This window comes from Nothobranchius furzeri, chromosome 3 (assembly GCF_043380555.1).
Source record: "Nothobranchius furzeri strain GRZ-AD chromosome 3, NfurGRZ-RIMD1, whole genome shotgun sequence".
Taxonomy (NCBI): domain Eukaryota; kingdom Metazoa; phylum Chordata; class Actinopteri; order Cyprinodontiformes; family Nothobranchiidae; genus Nothobranchius; species Nothobranchius furzeri.
This window is the reverse complement of record NC_091743.1, coordinates 75,327,434-75,348,133: the sequence shown is the minus strand read 5'-3', so window position 1 is coordinate 75,348,133 and position 20,700 is coordinate 75,327,434. Positions and strand designations below refer to the sequence as shown.

At 42.0% G+C, this 20,700-nt stretch overlaps 2 protein-coding genes across 9 annotated transcripts in view; both read right to left on the bottom strand.

Annotated features, from left to right (window-relative positions):
• arhgef10la (Rho guanine nucleotide exchange factor (GEF) 10-like a) overlaps window positions 1-9,608 on the bottom strand; it is a 193,693-nt gene extending 184,085 nt beyond the window's left edge. For all 6 annotated transcript variants that reach the window (XM_015958408.3, XM_070549544.1, XM_015958410.3 and 3 more), the window contains exon 1: window positions 9,378-9,608. The gene's annotated coding sequence lies outside the window, so the exon portion shown is untranslated. The remainder of the gene's footprint in view (window positions 1-9,377) is intronic.
• A 3,177-nt stretch (window positions 9,609-12,785) lies between these two features.
• The window catches only part of chd5 (chromodomain helicase DNA binding protein 5), a 54,151-nt gene continuing 46,236 nt past the window's right edge, over window positions 12,786-20,700 (bottom strand). For all 3 annotated transcript variants that reach the window (XM_015958411.3, XM_015958413.3, XM_015958414.3), the window contains exons 38-40: window positions 20,366-20,529; window positions 19,399-19,525; window positions 12,786-16,683 (exon numbers count right to left, since the gene is read on the bottom strand). In XM_015958411.3, coding sequence (XP_015813897.3) covers window positions 16,556-16,683; window positions 19,399-19,525; window positions 20,366-20,529 — 419 coding nt within the window. In that variant the 3' untranslated portion in view covers window positions 12,786-16,555. The remainder of the gene's footprint in view (window positions 16,684-19,398; window positions 19,526-20,365; window positions 20,530-20,700) is intronic.

Here is a 20,700-nt window from a genome sequence, read left to right as displayed (position 1 = left end):
ACAGAAACAGCAGACTCGTCACTCAGGAGAAGAACAGACACAGAAACTGCCTGCAGGAAGGCCGTTTTTCTTAAAGAGGCGAGCGCCAACGAGTCATACGTGTCAGGTAAGTGGTTGAGCCAGGCGGAGGTGCGGCGAGACTCAGCAGGAGTCCTGTATACTGCAGCCATGTTGTACTGCACTGGTGTCACGCTGCAGCGCTACAGCGATCAGCTGTGGAGCAGAGTTTTAACCTGAAGATGGAGATATCATTCTGGTTTTGTGCTGAAATATTACATTTATAGTAAGTTGCATTAAACTTTCAAAATGATTACACATGTCTACAGCACTATAAAGGTTATCAGCAAATAATAGTTCATTTAGAGGTTACTTGCTCTTTAAATTGTGATTTTTCAACACGTAGCTTGGGTGAACAGCTGCTTATCTACCTCTGAAGAAGACACACAAAGGTAGAATATTTGTTTAAAGATCAGAAAACTGAGACGACATTCTGTATCGGCGTGTTTACAGCGTCAGCAGGCCGCTGCCTCTGTACCACAAACACACATTCACTATTCATCACACATCATGGTCACACTAACAATGACCTTTTGTGGAGGGAAACTTTAGTTCCATCCCAAGAAATCTTTGCTTCCACAATTACCAGAGCAGCTCTGATTTGCTCACAGCTCATCTGGCCACATGAGGCAAAAGAGCCATTTTAATTTAAAAAATATCAGGTTTAACTAGAATGCCTTTAACACTTATAAGCTAAAAAATATCCAACTTTCAAGTCTTACTGAGAAACACAAAACACATTCTTGCAGGCGTATTTATTTAAAGGGACAACGTTTAGATTTTACCGCTTATTTCTGGAAATATCCATCAAAAAGTTGTTGAAAATGAATGAAACGATGCCCAGTTGTTGAAAAATATTGGCGCTTTGTAACATATAACCATAAATATCGAGTCTAAAACACACGGGAGCGTTTTCTTCTACGTAAGCCCGTGAGGACAAGACACATTTACTGACTTGTAAATAGCAGCCATTCATAAACTTTGTTGTTTTACACATCCCCCTCTTCGCTCGTGGTTGGTGATCAGGGATGTGCTCCTCATTTAGCTGGAGGTTGAACGATCTGACAAAGTACTCATTCGAAAATTGCGCTCCCGAGGATTTTTGACCCTAATGGTCTATGGTACTGCCCCCTATCACCAGGGAAACTACACACTGTCACTTTAGAAGCATACTATGTAATCTTTCATTTTTAAATCCTTTCTTGAGCCAGTATATGCTTAAATGATGCTTTACAAGGTTAATGAAACGTCACACAGACCCCACCACCCCCGTGGCCAGAATACCGCACTTGCAACTTCACAGTTGCCGGTCCAATCCCTGTTGGACTTAGTAAAGTGGAGCTGAAATGCCTGGTCCTGGAGTCTGCTTCCATCTCATTTCCTGCATGTTTTAGATCATGAACACATGAATTGTTTGATTTATCACTCCTGCAGATGCTAATGAAGCCTGAAGAACAGTTATATTAAGGCAATAAAAACACTCAAGCACAGCGAGGAGCAGTTTTACTTTTGTGTTTACTAACAGACACTAGGGGGTGCCAAGCCAAAACTGCTTAGTGTCCGTTTAACCCGATTATTGATCAGCTAAAAGCTGGTGGCTTGAACAAAAGTTATGATGGCTAAGTTTTTCTTCCAAGAGGCAAAATGGCAGGTATCTTAGAAACGTTCTTTAAGCGGTGGTATTTGGACAAGCCAAGAAAAACAAAGATCCCCAAGAGTGGAGCAGTGTGAGAGCTATTCTTATGGGGAAATAAGATCCATCACAGAATAGGGATGAAACCAACTCCTACACACCCTGTCCCTGACCTACATAGAGCTCTGAAGACTCCCTCAGCGTGTGCTAAATGTGATAAAAAAGTGGAGAGATGTCATTTGTGTGTGTGTGGGTAAAGAAAGCTGCTGTGTACATTTTAAGGGTGATCTGTGGCCCATCGGGACGTGCATCTGTGCTGTGTGTCTATGGAACAATATCTCCACGATACATTCTCTTGCTTTAACCAGTGAACTTAATGCACTCACTTGTAAAGAAATGCTTTCTTTCTGTTCCATCACCGATAGCCGTGTTGCATCCACCGGGTTGATTTATCATGCCTGATTCCATCAGCCCCTGTCGTCCTGAACTTCATTGTGCAAAGTGCTAAAGGTAGGTAATCTTTTAAATGACAGACTGTAATATAAACAATCCAATAAACAGTAATTCAATTTAGAGAGCCGGGAGGTTTTGTAGACCTGTTTTGCTCCCGGTTTGGTTCTGACCACGTTTGACGGTGGTGCGAACAAATCTCCGAGCTGCGGCTGGAGGTATTCAGGTATACGAGTGAGCAGCAGCTGCTGCCGACTGAACAAACAGCTTTGGAAAATTTAAGTCGGCAAACGCCAGCGCTGCGAGGTTTTTTCCCGCTCAGAAAGTGGCACACCAGCACTCGACAGACAATAAGAGACCACTGACAACAACAAACAGTACCAGGCAGAGACGATTGTGCCTCTAGCTCTGCTTCCGTCTTCGGCATCCCCGCGGACTTCCCATCAAGAGATTCTAGTCGGCCAATTTAGAAAGCACAAACAGCTACTTGAGAACAGATGGAATATGTCTTTCTATGGCTGTCAAAAGGCATAACAGAGTGGGAGGCTGTTCACAGGCGTTTGTGGATTATAAGAACTCACTTTAACACAGCGTTGCCCTAGCAGAGATGTCTAAACACAAAGGACCATAAATCCATTGCAATATCTGTTACTAATGTTATAAATATTTTAAGTTTGACTTTGAATAAATTTCCAAGTTTCAAAGGCCACACTGGATATCGTGTTAAAGAGCGTACACGACTGATGTGGTTATCCGAGCACATTTGTGACACTATTGCAATTTTCAACCAGGTTCGTTATCATTTCAACACTTTTTGACATGCAGGAATGAATTATTCATTCAGGAGACAGTTTGGCCTTCATATGCCCTCTGCTGATGAGAGCAATGTCAGTGCACAACAGCAGCGAGATGCAGAAGAAATCCCATTAATCAAGGACACAGCGAGAGAAACCTCTACCTCCTATCTGCCAGTTGTTCTCACAGCCCAACAGCGGTCTGGTCTCCAGTGTGCTGCGCTGCGGTGCACACATTGTGAACACAGGCAAGAACATATTGAAGGTGTTGGACAAATAGTGGTTTTATTTAAAGAGCAACACACCCCCTACCAGAGTATTACTCTACTTCCGCTTCCTGTTTGAAAAATGCAACAAATGCTGTTGCCTAGCAGACCGAGAGGGCGGAGCCGCTAACAAATACATACACACAGGCTCACAACAACATTGTGACATCATATGGTACCAGCTAATGTTCTAAGGTACCTCTTAGTCAATAGCGATGGCAGATTTAAATTCAAATGTAGAGCAGAGTTTTACCTGACAACGGCACAACACTGACAGTTTTAGGCAGAAAATTAAAATTCTAACTAAAATGCCCTAAAGTGCTAAACTATTGACACGTGTCTGCAGCACGATTAGACACACTTTTATATAGTTTCAGAAAAAAAAAGTTGATTTGGGGGTGACTTGCTCTTTAACAAGAATGGTTTTAAATGTGCTCAGTCAGGATTTATGTTCAAGTTAGATGCCAATGTTCGGGCCTATTGAAGAATTAATGTGACAAAATGTAACACAGAGTTACTGTTTGGTCTAAAAAAGGCCTAATATTATTTTACAGAAAGTTCAACAAAAATCCTTTTGATAATCTTTAGAGGTCAACATTACTCATATTTTTTTCAGTCGTTTGCAGTGGTCTAGTGGGAATGAATGCCTTGCGAGTCGTATTCTGGGGAAATAAAGCTCCAGCGTGGCTGTTTGAGGACATAGAAGTCAACCGAAGGAGAACGCAGCTTCAGACGGGAAGATTTGGAGTCTTATTTCCTGATATTTGGACAACAACACGACAGCTTACCTCCACAAATAAAACTAGCCTGGAGGGGCTCCGCCCTGTTCTAGAGTTAATAATGCTAATGGTTAGCTTCTGCTAGTCGAGACGTTCTCTGCCGTTTCCTGGACGGTAAAAACAGCAGCCTTCCCCATCCAAGTCCATGAGTGTTAAAGATACACTTGGCAGTTTCGCTTGCTGTTAGCACGCCCTAGTGTCAATTATTACTGCTCTGTGCTTATAAATAAACTGAATTAAATTGAATTAAAACAAATGTTCTTCACTCAAGTAAACAGAAATCAGCCTCATCTGCCTCAGCAGCCTATGATGCTTTAGGACAAGTTTAACAACGAGCGTTGTAACTAAAACCACTAAGTAATGAACAGCTGGAGATACATGAACTGCATGTGGGAGGATCAAACAGTTCACTTTGTAAAGGCATCCTGACAGAACTCCTTCACTTCTACTGTCTGTTGTTGCCTTCAGCTTCAGTTTAGTCTGTTTCATGTTTACTTTAGTGAACCATCCCAGTATCAATGAAACTATTCAAGGTGTCACCGAGCCTCATGGGAGGCTGCTTCTTTGATGTGTCAAACCATGTAATGTACTCAAAAACTAAAGGAATCGTATTTCTAAGGTTTTATTTTACGCATTTTATATGTAGCTTCACAAACGGTTTCCATATTTTCATTTTCATTTGTAAGTCTCAAGAATTATTTTAAAAGTCAGTGAAAATAGTCTCCTACACCCATCTCCTGCATTAGACTCTGATAGAAAGCAGACTGTTGGATTAGAAAAGCCCGACAGATCTACGCCACACTGTAAATGGCCTGTATTTGATATAGCACCTTCTAGAGTCCTGGAACTCCCCAAGGCGCTTTACAACACAATCAGCCATTCACACACTCATTCACACCCTGGTGGGAATGAGCTACAATGTAGCCACAGCAGCCCTGGGGCGCGCTGACAGAGGCGAGGCTGCCGAGCACTGGCCACACCAGTCCCTTCGACCACCACCAGCAGGCAAGGTGGGTTAAGTGTCTTGCTCCAGGACACAACAACAGCGACAAACTGAGTGGGGCTCGAACCTGCAACCTTTCAATTACGGGGCAATGACTTAACTCCTCTGCCACTGTCACCCACCGTCACCTAACATTCATGGACTCACCCATCTTGACTCAAAACAGGAAGGCTGTTGTTGGTTTGGCGTCCAGGAAACAGCAGAGAACGTCTCAGCTAGTAGAAGCTAACCGTTAGCATTAGCAACTCCGCCACACTGGAAAACTCCTCCAGGCTTGTGTTATTGTAGAGATAAAACAGTGTGTGACTGTTATCCAATCTGAGGTGAGATGTCCAAATATCAGGAAATAAAGAGTTCAAAACCTGCCGTCTGAAGCTCAGCTGGGATGTAGATAACTTCTAGTTCCAGGAAATGGTGCACGCACCATTGCCCCCCCCCCCCCCCCCCCCCCCCCCCGAAAGAGTTCCACGTTTGTTTTAAACAGCAATAGCTCACATAAAAAAAATAAACTAACAAATCCAAATTCAGACTTGTAATGTATTTTTCTAATTCACTGTGTAATTTATAGCACAATAAAGCTTTCTAAAAAGATCCACTTCAAATTAAGAGGACATGGTTTTACTTCATAATCTACCCGTCAGTCAAAGTAACACTTTTAGGCATGATGCATAGGCGGTTTATAGCAAACACAACTTATATAATAGTACCAGTCTGCAGCAAAAAGATCACACATGCAGCATTTGCTTTGTCTGATGAGCCACCCGCAGTGTTAGCCCCCCAACCTCTGCCTTAATGCATTCAGCACAAAAGGAACATCAAACTTCAAGGATCTGAGTCAAAGCTGAAATTTTATCATGGTTAGTTCCGTTTCATCCACAGAACACTTCTTAAATATGCGAGCTGAGCAATCCCCAAGCTACACAAAGTCATTTTCATGATTTATAATGGAAGTATTCCAGTTTTGTATGGGTTTAACTACAAAAGAAAGAAAATGTACCATTCTTCTTCATAAAAGGCACATTTCACTTTCTTTTATTGATGTTCAGCCTGTGCTAAGAGCTTAGAAACCAGCATATCTGTCACAGAAGGAGGGTGAGAGGACATGTGGGATCCAAATACTAAACTGAATTTAGAGGAACAGGCAGGCAGGTTGAGATAAATGGACGTGTATACTACAAATAAGAAACTGAGAAATAATTCAATTAGAAAAGTTAAGCAACAAAGATTAAAGGGAGCTGGCGAGCTGGCAAAGGATGATGAAAATCGAAAATCCTTTACAGGCTAAGTGGAACTGAAAGCTGATGTAACACAAAAAACAGGAAGTCAACTGGAGGAAAAGCACTAGATGCATCAAATAAAACAGGAAACAAGAAAACATTCATTCAAAATTCAAAAGCAATTCACTGAAAAAATAAACTCTAGGATCTGAAAATCCTGACAGGTCTACCTCACACTGTCACTTATAGGACATTAACCAATACATTTGCAGTGGTCTCTAGTGGGGGGGGGGGGGGGGGGGATACCAGTGCATCATTTCAAAGAACTAAAAGTGAGCCAGATCACAGCTGAGCTTCATACGACAGGTTTTGGAGTCGTATTTCCTGATATTTGGATGTTTTGCCCCAGATTGGATAACAACAATATGACTACCACCGGCTTATAATGTGGATGTTTTATTTCCACAAACAAAACGAGCCTGGAAGAGCTTCTGCTGTGTGGTGGTGTTGCTAACGGCTAGCTTAAACTAGCCGAGACATTCTCTGCTGATTCCAGGACGCTAAACCGACACCAGCCTTCCCCGCCGTGAGTGAAGATGGGTGAGACCATGAATGTTAAGTGACAGTGTGATGTAGATCTGTCAGGATTTTCTAATCCTAGAGTTTCACCGTCTGTTTTCTATCTGTTATGGAAAAATTCATGTTTATTAATTCTTGATCATGGACTCAATCAACTGAATGTAAATGTATTGCTCTATGCCTCTCTGCATGCTCACTCATTCAGACACGCTCTCTCTCGGTGCATTTTGCCTCGAGCATCTTGCCACAGTTATAACTGTTTGACTTGTTGATCATTGTCTCCTTCTCTCTTCACTATATGGAAATTGGTTATTGATGAACATATTGATAAATCCATGACACTATCAGAAGCTGATGCAGGAGATAGGTGTAGGAGATGTTTAAGGTCATTTATCCATTTAAAATTGTGGGTCATTTTCTGTGGAGAACAAGCTCTGGCATGCCTGTTTCCAGTGTTCGGCAGCCTCGCTTCTGTCAGTGCCCCCCAGGGCAGCTGTGGCTACAGTGTAGCTCATCAGCAATAATGTGTGTGCATGGGTGAAATGATGGTGCCTTGGGGGGTTGTAGAAGCCGAGAAGGCCATACAGGCCATTTACCATTTTATCTCCACAAATAACACAAGCCTAAATGTTTTTCACCATGTTGTGGAGTTGCTAACGCAAACGGTTAACTTCTACTTGCCGAGACGAGCTCTGCTCTCTCCTGGATGCTAAATTAAAAACAGCATTCCCCATCTGGAGTCAAGATGGGTGAGTCCATAATATTTCCCTGTAACAGGCTTTTTCTGACCTGAGTGTTTCCCTTTCCTCTTTTCTTTCAGCAGCTAGTGTGGATGACAGGGATTGAAGACCATCTTCTCATTCAGCATGCACGTGAAACTGGGTGTGACTGATCGTATTTTAAAAGCATTATGTGTTTCTAATTTATCTTCTGCATTAAAAATGTTAAAATAGGGTTGTTCATTTCATTTTTAGTCACTGAAAACTAGCAGAACAGGTAAGCTGGAAGTAAGTTAAAGAGAACAGGATCTGTCTTGTTCTGCTTGCAGCTGGTTACTTTCAACTCTTCAGCTGTCAGAGAACTACAGGAGGATGCAGGAAAGGGCAGAATATCACTTCCCTTTATATACAGACGCACTGCAACTTGCAGGACACAATGTGATGCATATCGAAAAGGAAAAGTTGGCGTGTTGAATATCTGCCAACTTCCTCTCCTGCACAAGTTTCTTCTTCTAAACTCCAACCTGATTTGGCTGCAGGAGAAAATGATCACTTTAAGGATTGCAGCAGGGAACACGGAGTGCTAATTTAAATGCAATCACATATGGGACTAACTTCTGTCAGTGTGCTGTTTGCCTTTGGTTGGATGCTACAGTGGGGGGGTGACCAAGGGCAGTGGCTGCTCCTCTGGTTCACCGGTCAAATCAGAAATGTAAAAACAAACTCCAGATTAGAAACCTCACGCTGGTTTTGTGTTATGATTTGTTCAGAGGCTCTTCCTCCAGCATACTAAGATTCTGAAGAGTAAATGGAGATAGTTGTAGGTTCCCAGAGAGATGGAGATAACGTGGTCCTGGAATGTGTTATCAGATGAGCTAACAGGAAGTAGGCCAAGCCATGTTTTGGTGACACTATGTGAGCGTGACAGCGATACACTGTAAAAAAAAAAAACTCCCATCGCTAAACGTCTTCTTCTGGTTAATTATTGAATGTTCTCATGTGAATGTCATTGGACTGTTTTACAGTAAACCAGTGGCCATCTGGAGGGTGTGCCCCTCACATCAAATGACTCATTGTGTAATTGACCACCAAGGCCTTGTACATGTGTGCACATGATGGCGTACGTGCACGTTTATGTCTCCTATAAGAGGATGGCTGCTGGCTGACAGAGGAGTCTTTGTGGAAGCCGTGCATGCTTGAACTCTGGGTGTCTGCTGGGGGTGCTGGACTGTGACTAAGAAGGAAAAATCCTAAAATTCTGGAGCGTCTTGAAAAGAAAGAAAAAGGAGAATTCTTGGACATCCCGAAAGGGAGGCAGGAACAGCCTCTGCTCCAAATGCTAATGTGTGTGTCAGAGGTCCCTAAAGATCCCTCCCTCTCACCCACTCACCCCTCTCCTCCCATGTGTCCCCCCTCTGTTCTGCTGGAAGAGGCAGCGTGAAAGCCATCCTGGGAGGGGCTTTTGTGCTCCGGGAAGCAACCGTCAAAGTGGAATGGTGTAGGCCGGGCCCAGGCCTGGGGTACTGCTGGGGAAGAAAGCTGCCCCAGCCGTCTCTGGGATGAGCTCCGTGCATCCTTCCTGGTCTCAGGAACTGCTGCCATCTTAACTAGGCCTCTCTGTGTCTGCTGTCCTCTGAGACGGGTCCACAGTGGTGCTAAAGAAGCTTCAGTGTAGCTCCCATCCTGTTATTTCCTTGTCCTCTCACCTGTCAGACTCAAATCAGCACACCCACCCCCCAGCTCTGCTCCACTCCATCAATGGCCCCCTTCTGGACAAAGCTTCTGTCTTTGCAACACGCCAAACAAGCTGAAAGGAAGACGGTGGGGAGGAAAGGACAGAGACAGTGTTCTGTTGATAATCAATAATAAACACATCTCACCTTCTTGTCCAAGAAGCTTCAGGGCACTCCCTGGTGACCCTTTAATCCTGTTAACATCCCATAGACGCAGCTCTCACGGCAGTGCCGGCTCCAGCTCTCTCATCTCTACGGTGTCCTGTGAGGGCTGCAAGTGGCTGGACACAGACTGGAATTGTCCTGTGCTGTTTACTTTCCCACAACTTGTCTCCCGCACCGTGTGCACAAGCAGCTCTAGATGAGGTAACCTTCTCTACTCCCACCCCTTTCTTTCTCTGCCTTGTCTGAATCTGTTCTCCCCCTCCTCATCCTCCAGCCCACTAGCCTGTCCGGTCCCAATCTTTTCTTTCTTCAGTTTTCTCCCTCCTTCCTCTCCTCAGACCCCTGCTGCTGTCCACACGGCGCCACAAAGCAGGGTGAGAGCTCCCTGTCAAAGCCGGCCAATCAGAGAGGGACTACGTCACGCCTGTAGCCAATCAGGAGGTGAGTGGTGGGTGTTTGGACCAATCAGAAAGAATATTTGAAGTAGTGGGCTGGACTGAAGGGAATTAAGGGCAAGACTGTTTCACAAAACTTCCTGAGTAGGACAAAGGTGCTCGAACCGGTTTAATCACTGTTCCTGGATCAGTCATGTGAACTTCTAATTGATGGTTTGACAAGGAGTCTTTCAACTTTGTGCAGACAGATATTACAGTGGAGTGTTTGTGGGGGATATGAAGTACTTCAAAAACAAGTTTTCTAACAACTTTTATTTGACTTGAATTAATAAAACATTTTTTTTGTTTGAACAACAAAGGTTATTGTTTTGCTCTGGCTTAGTTATATTAATTTATACCACACCTACTCTCTTTTATTAGATTTGCACCTTTGTTTTTTTTATTAAATAACTCTGTTGGTGTATTTGTTTTTAAGCTGGTTTTGTGCTGCATTTTTAAACTTTACATTCATTATTTGCTGTCTCTGAGTGCACCGAAGGTCCCTTTAAATAAAACTGTATATTACTAAAATTATTATTAGCAGGAGTAGTAGAACTTGTTTTTGTTGTTTTTGTAGTACTTAAAATATTGTTTTAAAAGGCCCTGAATAATTCAGTTTAACTCTTAATAATAAATAAATTAAGTCATAATAAATAAATTTGAAAATAATTAAATAAATAAATAAACGATTTTTTATGTAATATAATAAACTACAGTTGTAAAAAAATAGAATTACTAATTATTTTAAAATTAATATATAATAAATTTAATTACACAAATATTGATGGATTAAATCAATAAATAAATCTATAAATAATTAAACACATGAAGTTCAATTTTTGAAGCCTGAAATATAATAATAATAATAATAATAATAATAATAATAATAATAATAATAATCAGCTAATTTGTGTAAAAATGCAACAAAACAATTTTTAACATCAGTTCTCTACAGTACAGTTTTATATATATATATATATATATATATATATATATATATATATATATATATATGTGTGTGTGTGCGTGTGTGTGTGTGTGTGTGTGTGTGTGTGTGTATAGGTCCTTCTCAAAAAATTTGCATATTGTGATAAAGTTCATTATTTTCTGTGATGTACTGATAAACATTAGAGTTTCATATATATTAGATTCATTACACACAACTGAAGTAGTTCAAGCTTTTTCTTGTTTCTAATATTGATGACTTTGGCATACAGCTCATGAAAACCCAAAATTCCTATCTCAACAAATTAGCATATTTCATCCGACCAATAAAAGAAAAGTGTTTTTAATACAAAAAAAGCTAACCTTCAAATAATTATGTTCAGTTATGCACTCAATACTTGGTCGGGAATCCTTTTGCAGAAATGACTGCTTCAATGCAGCGTGGCATGGAGGCAATCAGCCTGTGGCACTGCTGAGGTGTTATGGAGGCCCAGGATGCTTCGATAGCGGCCTTGAGCTCATCCAGAGTGTTGGGTCTGGCGTCTCTCAACTTTCTCTTCACAATATCCCACAGATTCTCTATGGGGATCAGGTCAGGAGAGTTGGCAGGCCAATTGAGAACAGTAATACCATGGTGAGTAAACCATTTACCAGTGGTTTTGGCACTGTGAGCAGGTGCCAGGTTGTGCTGAAAAATGAAATCTTCATCTCCATAAAGCTTTTCAGCAGATGGAAGCATGCAGTGCTCCAAAATCTCCTGATAGCTAGCCGCATTGACTCTGCCCTTGATAAAACACAGTGGACCAACACCAGCAGCTGACATGGCACCCCAGACCATCACTGACTGTGGATACTGGACACGGGACTTCAGGCATTTTGGCATTTCCCTCTGCCCAGGCTTCCTCCAGACTCTGGCACCTTGATTTCCGAATGACGTGCAAAATTTGCTTTCATCCAAAAAAAGTACTTTGGACCACTGAGCAACAGTCTAGTGCTGCTTCTCTGTAGCCCAGGTCAGGCGCTTCTGCCTCTGTTTCTGGTTCAAAAGTGGCTTGACCTGGGGCATGCGGCACCTGTAGCCCATTTCCTGTACATGCCTATACACGGTGGCTCTGGATGTTTCTACTTCAGACTCAGTTTACTGCTTCCGCAGGTCCCCCAAGGTCTGGAATCGGTCCTTCTCCACAATCTTCTTCAGGGTCGGGTCACCTCTTCTCGTTGTGCAGCGTTTTCTGCCACACTTTTTCCTTCCCAGACTTCCCACTGAGGTGCCCTGATACAGCACTCTGGGAACAGCCTATTCATTCAGAAATGTCTTTCTGTGTCTTACCCTCTTGGCTGAGGGTGTCAATGATGGCCTTCTGGACAGCAGTCAGGTCGGCAGTCTTACCCATGATTGCGGCTTTAAGTAATGAACCAGGCCGGGAGTTTTAAAAAGCCTCAGGAATATTTTGCAGGTATTTAGAGTTAATTAGTCGATTAAGATGATTAGGTTAATAGCTCGTTTAGAAAACCTTTTCATGACATGCTAATTTTTTGAGATAGGAATTTTGGGTTTGCATGAGCTGTATGCCAAAATCATCAATGTTAGAAACAAGAAAAGGCTTGAACTACTTCAGTTGTGTGTAATGAATCTAATATATGTGAAACTCTAATGTTTATCAGTACATCACAGACAACAATAAACTTTATCACAATATGCAAATTTGTTGAGAAGGACGTGTATATATATATATATATATATATATATATATATATATATATATATATATATATATATATATATATATATATATATATATCTGTTTAACCACAGGCAGTATTCTGCAGGCTCGTGTCTCCAGTGACAAGCAGAGCTGGGGGACACGGAGAACAAGGTAATGCATGAAGCTGCATCAGAGGAAAGTCAGTTGCTTTAATTAAATTGGAAGTTCTGCTGAACTCAGCTCTTGTGCATGCTTCCTTCATGTCTGCGTGCTTGACTGAAAGGTACAAAGTGATCACCCACTGCTACAGTAGTCCAGATTTATTAAAACACACTGAACAAATACACAGAATACAAATAAAAAGATGGCAATTCACTTTTTTCATTCAGCTGCTATACAGCACAATTATGAGAACCGTACCACTGCTCATTGTCTGTAAATGCTTTCTACACAGCCACCTTCTGAAAGTGAACCGTCAAACGCTTCACATGCTGTGCATTCACTGCAAAGGTGCCTTTTCTCAGGGTCTTTTGGTAGCTTTAGAAGCCATGGTAATAAGCAAATACATAAATTGTTAACATATTTATATTAGACTGAAGTCGCTTAAACAGACATTACATTCATACCGACTTCAGTTTGATTGCATTTCACTGAAGTTCTGTGTTTTTGTTGTCATCACCCCAGAGGGAAACAATGGGGTTTTGATTGATGAGCACTTACTGTGCGCAGAGCAGGTTAATGGCAGCACACTTCAGTGGACATTCATCTTTTTTTTATCTTAATACAAAAAAACATCCTTATGGCACAAGTTTATCTCTGAAAAACAAAAATGTTCAAGTATTTACATAATTCTGAGGTTCTATCATTCAAGCAACCCATTACATGTCATGGTCAAGTATTAAACGGCATAAACAAAATCACAGCACTGATAAACAATAACAAAGAGAAATGTCGTCGTGCGTTTGAGGTTTATCTGATGGTGGTATCCAAATAGTCGTGATTTCAATAAAGTTTCCTCTCAAAGCATGTAAAATATTATGTAAGTGGTAAAAAAAATACAGAAAAAATATTTCTAAAGGTTGATAACTATTGTAATAAAAAATGTAGTGATTCAAATAAGCACATTGGCTGATTTAAAAAAAGAACCAGACCGGCAACTCTGACGTGGAATATTCTGGCCACAGGGGGTGAAAGGGGCTGGGTGGCCTTTCATTAACACTGTAAAGGCTCATTTTAGCACATACTGACTCAAGAAATGTATTTCAAAATAAGAAAAAGTTTCAAAGTTTCCCTATAACATTGATTTGTGGTTGTTGAGTTCGAAACTTGACCAGTTTCACATTTGACACCACTCTGCAGCCCTCTACTGGCCAGATATGGCACTTAACAGTTTTGTGGAGCAGGTAGGTACTCTATAGGGGGAGCTCTTTACCTCATTTACAGCTGTTAGCTGTAATGCTAGCAGTTAACATTTTTAGTTTGTCGATCGTCAATTAAAAGCACAAGAAGAAAAAGAAGTTAGCCTTTTTGCTGACATCATCTTGGAGCCTGGAAGTAAAAGTAAGAGTAACGTCTTCATCAGCACGGCCTACACAAGCTTGAGGGAGCTAAAGGAGGATACTAAGTAATTGACTGATGGTGACCTAGCTTTGTTGCTAGTGGACTTGTAAGTAATACTATTTTTTGTCTAACAATGTGGATCTTTTTACTTTGTGTTTTATTTTAGTATTAGCTGGCCCATGTTAGTGTTGGCTTGTTGTTAGCGCTAGCAACAGCAGGCTGCTGCAGCAGGCAACTGCTCTGTGTAACTTTAAACCTTTATTGACAACATGTCAGTGACACGACAAATTCAGCATCCTAGTGTTGGCTTCTGTGTCAGGCCTGCATTATGACTGAATGTGTTAAACTGCACAACGTTTACTACTCAAAACCGCAGTTTTAGATCTTACACTGTAAATTGTTGGGAATTTGATATTCTATGGTGCAATGTCACAGAAAGAATCAGGAAGTACAGAAAAACCCCAAAGAAGAAGAAGATCAAACACGAACAATACATGGCTGGGAGTTTTTTTTAAGCTCTCATGTGACTGAGCACAAAAAACAAACAGATGGAAATCCCTACATGGGATCAGCAACATGTTGTAATGAAACATTCGTGTAAAAGTAAATATACAACAGTGGCATTTCCCCCAAACTCTGTTTTCTGTAAATTACTAAGAATATTTCAAATTAAACATGCTGGTTGTCAGCATCTGGTCCAAATGCCAGCATTTGTAAAATAATGATTGCGTATCCACTTGCACAACTAAAAAAGGCACTATTAAACAGAATGACTCATGTTTTGGAGGATTATGTGCTGACATATAAATACAGTAATTTTTCAGGAAAGGCTTTGCTTATTTAAACGGGATCACGAGAAAAAAACATCCCACGTGTAAAACTAGAGAAACCGAGAGTTTGAGTGATTAATCGAAGGAGCCTAAATTTGTACAGTTTCAATTATTTTACGTTGTTTTTAGACGATTTTAAATCGGAAATGGAATTTGCATCATTTACAGATCGCATTCTGCTAATTACATGTTGCCCTAAAGCCATACTTATTCTCCAATGGGACTAAAATTTACATTTAAAGTTGCTTAAGCACAGAAAGAACATTTACAATGAACTCAAGTGAAATCAACAAAGACAAATGTGAATAATCATATAACAAAAACTGAAGATATTAGAGGTAAACGCATCGACTCAGAGTGTTTCTGTGCAAAACTGTTTCTTTAAAGATTGACAAAAATTCCTTCAAAGGTAGGTTAAGACTGTCGCACCACCAGTCCACAGTAGAGAACATGAACTGCATCATGGTGGAACATCAAAAATCAGCATCTGAGTGAAATGCATTCAGGAAGGGATAGAAAATGAACACTTGGTCCAATAAACTGAATGGTATCATAAAGTACATTATTTCTTCCTAATAATTAAACAGGAAGTGGGAACATTCCTGAATAAAACATTATTCAGGAGTCTTGAAGCCCTGCCGGAGGACCAGAGACATTCCTGGTTATGGCCCAAAGCTCTACGGCTAAAATCGTACTAACATTCAAATGGTAAGAATCACAAATATTGTTTTCTACAACAACAACAAAAAAAAAAAACACTGCGTTGCTTTTTCCATCCAAAAGGTTCTCTGCCCTGTTTGATTTTTCATCCACAATGCCAAGCCTGCAATCTTACGTCATCCCTGAATGTGTCCATGAATGTGTTCATAGTTTCACTGTTATGAGACCTCAGTGATGGAAAACAAACAGCAGGCTTTGAATATTTACTGCACAAGAGGCCAGCCTTCAGAAGTGCTGCAGTCGGTGTGAAGCTGCAGCTTAAATTTGTCCAAGTAGCCAGCAGGTGGCAGTCTTGAGACAACCTGCGCCCTGCAGATGATAATAATTGCACTAATAGCTTCTGATGCTTTAAAATCAGTGTTATATTCTAACTGATGGATGAATCACGTGTTTGTGGAAAGTATTTCTGAGCAAACTGCCTTTCAAAACAATCAAAACATTATGACTGAATTCGTCTTCTGTAACGTTCCAAAGCAGCACAGTCACAGTGTAAAGGGGACGCTGGCGAACAGGTCAAAGCAAAAGGGTGCACAGACACTCAGAAAGCTGCAGCTTGCAGGAAAAAGAAAACAAATATATATTTTTTACAAGATTAAAGTTCGATCCAATGAAGAGAATCCAAAACTTCCCTTTGAGTTTTGGTTTGTAGTGCAGGCCTCGGAAAGTCCTCTTCCAAAAAAATCTGCACAAGTTTCCCTCCTGTATGTAGTCTGCAGCTGTCTGTTACAAACAAAACAAATCCCTACTCAAATCCTACGATAGGATGTTCAAAAAGTGCAACTTTTAGGATAGATACACAACTCAAAAAGTTGATGTCACACCGTAGAGAGGTGGGTTTGTAGACTGTGTGAAGAGGAGGAGCAGGAGACAAAAAGGAGGATGTTGCGTGAGACAAGGACAGCAGTCATCCATACAGATTCCATCCCTGGGAGTTTCTGACCTCAGGTCATTGATACAGCACTGCTCTAGTCCTCGATGCAGATGACATCGCTAGGTTTTCCTGACTTGAGTTCAGGCGTTGCCACATCTCTCAAAGAGTCCAGTGATTTCTTGTCCAAATGGCTTGTAGGGATTGGGGGGCCGTTCGAGGACACTGAAATGAAATGAAAACAACTCCGATTTAGAGACCTCAGACTGTTTAATTCGCTAATTCTGTTTTCTTACTTTCTTTAAACCATGAAGCTTACTTGGGTAACAGAACAAAGCTGAAGCCTGTGAACAGTAAAACTGTTTCTAACATACAGTTAAGTGATAAAGTCACTGCAGACTTTGGTGTTTCTCTTGGTGGCGTATGGTGCTGTGTTAATGCTTCTCTTACCTTATCTGGCATCTAACCACTGATTTCTACTCACATTTTACCAAACCACATGATAGCAATATGTGCTCTAAAGGGCACGAAACGTAAGCATAAATGATGAAAATCAAAGTTTAGCTGTTGTTAATTGAGAAAATAATCCTTTTAACTCATTTTAAAGCAACACTGAAGAGCTTTAACACTATAAGATATTGCTTTCAAACTGCTTTCAGTGGTTCTTGAGCCAGACACCTGAGCAACCTCACATTGGACAGCACTCTGTCGCCCTCTACTAACCAGAAACTGCACTTAACAGTTTTTTGGTTCAAGTTGGACCACTAAAGGCAAATGGCCTGTATTTGTAGAGTCCTAGAACCCCCCAAGGTGCTTTACAACACAATGAGTCATTCACACACACACACACACACATTCACACGCTGGTGGTGATGAGCTACATTGTAGCCTCAGCTGCCCTGGGGCACACTGACGGAGGTGAGGCTGCCGAGCACTGGTCCTGCCGGTCCCTCCGACCACCAGCAGCAGCAGGCAAGGCGGGTGAAGTGTCTTGCCCAAGGACACAACTACAGCATTCTCTGCCAGTAGCCGGGATCGATCCTACAACCGTCCAATTACTGGACAACCTGCTCCATCTCCTGAGCTACTGATGAATAGTGGGAGGTCTCTACCTGCTTTACAGCAATAGCTGTTTACTGTGCCGGTAGCTAATACAAAAGATAACAGTTAGCTTCTTCTTCTTCTTAAAGCACAAGAAGAAAAGGACATTTTTTTAGCTATTTTCTGTTGGCATCATGGCGGAGCCTAGAAGTAAAACTAACAGTCTTTGGAGGTGAAGCAAAGAGCAGAAACCAGAGTGAACATCAGCGCGGCCTACGTTAGTTTGAGGGAGCTAGAGGAGGCTACAAAATCACTTCCTGTATCCATCTTTTGTATTTCTGTTGTTCTGTGTTCATGATCCTTGTGTTGTCCCAGTCCATTATATGGTTTTCTCTTGTGCAGCGATCTGTTACGGCTGACTTCTTACACCGAACAACAGAAATACAAAAGATGGACAAAGGAAGCTATAGAGATAAGGAGATGTGGATGTGGGACCATGAACAGAGACGATGGCGTTTACACTTTGGATCGTGCATGGGACTGCATCATCGGAGAGGGGAGAGCGGGCAACAGAGGGCGACAACGTCCTCTGCTGCCCGCGGATAAACAGAGTACCAAGTGACGTCATCATCAGCATCAGCTCTGAGGATGTTTGCAGCCGCAAATGAAACGTCAGCAAGGTAAAGAAAACCTTATCTGTGTTTTAAAAAAGAACCAAAAATAGAATTTAAAGACAAACACAGCAAGAACGTACAAAAGAAGTCTGGATCTTTTTACTCCGTGGCTTATATGGTTTCAGTCAGCTGGTGCTAGCGCTAGCTACAGCAGGCTGTGGCAGGGTTGTATACAGCAGTTGTAATTCCACTTTCAACCAGTAGGGCAGAGAAGCGAGAAACTTAATAAGTGTTTATGTTTATTTATTTGGCAGATGCTTTTGATCCAAAGTGACGTACAATTTTTAATCTATAGTGCATGCTTTGATCTGTGGAGGAAACCGGAGAACCCGGCGGAAACCCACGCATGCATGGGGACAACATGTAACTCCACACAGAAAGGCAGCAGCTGAGTTTTGAACCTGCAACCTTCTTGCTGTGAGGCAACAGTGCTAACAACTGTGCCACCATGCAGCCCCCGCAAGTGTTGCTTTAAAGTGACACTGTGTAATTTCCTGGCATTAGGGGTTGGTACATTCATTTCAGGGTAGTTTTACACCACATCGCCGTGACTGTCGCTTGTTTAAAGAGCGTTACGGTAAACGTTGTTACCTGTGGAGCAGAAGGCATGCAACCTTGGCATGACTCCTCAGATGTTGATGGTCCTTCAGTTAATTCCATAAAGAGAATGCAATGTCGATTGTAGTTTCTGGATCAGCTCAGGGTCCTGCGCCTGCCGATGATGTCATCATACTACGGCAAACCCATGGGGCGAAAATCTATCGCATCTCTTTTCGATTCTGTTCCTTGATGTAGGTGAAAGAGTGTAGCAGTTTTGCTGATTGCAATTGTACCACGTTCGAAAGCATTAAAGTTGTACATCCAGCCAATCATCTAGTGTGACGTCATCGACAGGCGCAGGACCCTGAGACGGCTAGAAGGGAACATGGCATCTAATATGGCGTCCCCCAAAGATGCTAGACCCACATACATCCTATGTACTTTAGACCCGATTGTTATGGTTATATTTCACAAAGCCGAAGGCTGGACATCATTTATTCATTTTCAACAACATTTCAATAGATATTTATAGAGATTAAAGGTAAAACTACACACTAGCTAAAATCATCTGTTTCTCTGTATATAAAAAAGTTCTTTGTTTGCTGAAACTGGAAGCAGTCTGAGCCACCTCCATTTCCCTCCTGCCTCATGTCACATGTGATTTATTTCATGTGTTGTTTGTTACCGCTGACGTAAGGTCCTAAGGGCATCTGACTGTAGTTGACCATTGGCTGTCCTCCTGGTCCTCTGAATCCCCCTCCGAAGCCGCTGCTGTACATCTGAGAGCAGCTGAAGCCGCCTTGGCTGAACGGCTGAGAAGCACACGACACAGACAGACTGTTGAACCTTCAGCATGAATGTTTTATTAGAAAGTGACAACAACTCGATCCTCCACGTTGAAGCAGCTTAAATAGCTGCTTCTCATTATCCGATGGTGCCTATCTCCAGCGGTCAACGGGCAATCAGGCGGGGTACACCCTGGACAGAGAGCCAGTCCATCGCAGGGCAACACAGAGGCATACAGGACAAACAATCATACACACACACACACACGCACACACACACACACACTCACACCTAAGGACAATTTGCAAACTCCGTGCAGAAAGATCCCAGGCTGGGAAGTGAACCCAGGACCTTCTTGCTGCAAGGCAACAGCTCTAACCACTGCACCACTGCACAGCCCGCTTCTCATTATCATTAGAGGTTTTTCCAGACAGGTTTTCTTTCTACAGCCAGGAAAAACCTAAACAAAACAAAAAAAATTGTCAAATCTTTTACAATCTCCTGAGAAGCTCCCATAATCAGGCTGGGAACATTCAGACTAGTTGACCTTTTCTATTAAAGACAGTGAAACTGATGCTTCCGTCTGTCATGAGCAGTGAGGAACATAATGAGACGGCTCAATTTTCATCGGGAACAAAACGTTGGTGGAAGTAAACAACTTAAAGGAGTATTTTGATAAAAAAAAGAGCAGTTTCTTCAGAAAATGACATAAAACGACCTCTGCTTCCTCAAACTAACAGAACGTATGTCTTTGGCAGCACCTTTGACTCTGTTGTTGTCTATATTTGAGCAGACATCTTTGCGAGCGTCACAACAGAGAGAGCGTGCTGTGCTGCAGAGCAGCGTATAAACGTATGTGGTCTGACCTGCTGCGGCGGAGGCTCGCCACCTCGGCTGGTGAGGCGGCTCAGGATGCTCCTCTCAGACATCTGCAGGCGGGCCGACACCGGCGGGATTCTGGACAACATGTTGGGCAGTCGGGTCACATCTGCTTTCATGTCACTCAGGAGTTCCTCCAGCTGGTTCAGTACTAAGGAGGCACAGGAAGGAGCCAATCAGAGGAGGAGCTGTGGTTTTACTTACAAAGACATCTAATGTTCAAAGGGAAGCTGAATGCAGGAAAAGTGTTTAACTAAAACTTGCTCTTAAGTTTATCAGCTGTGATGCAGGAATAAACTCCACAAAGATGTATTTTGGCTGA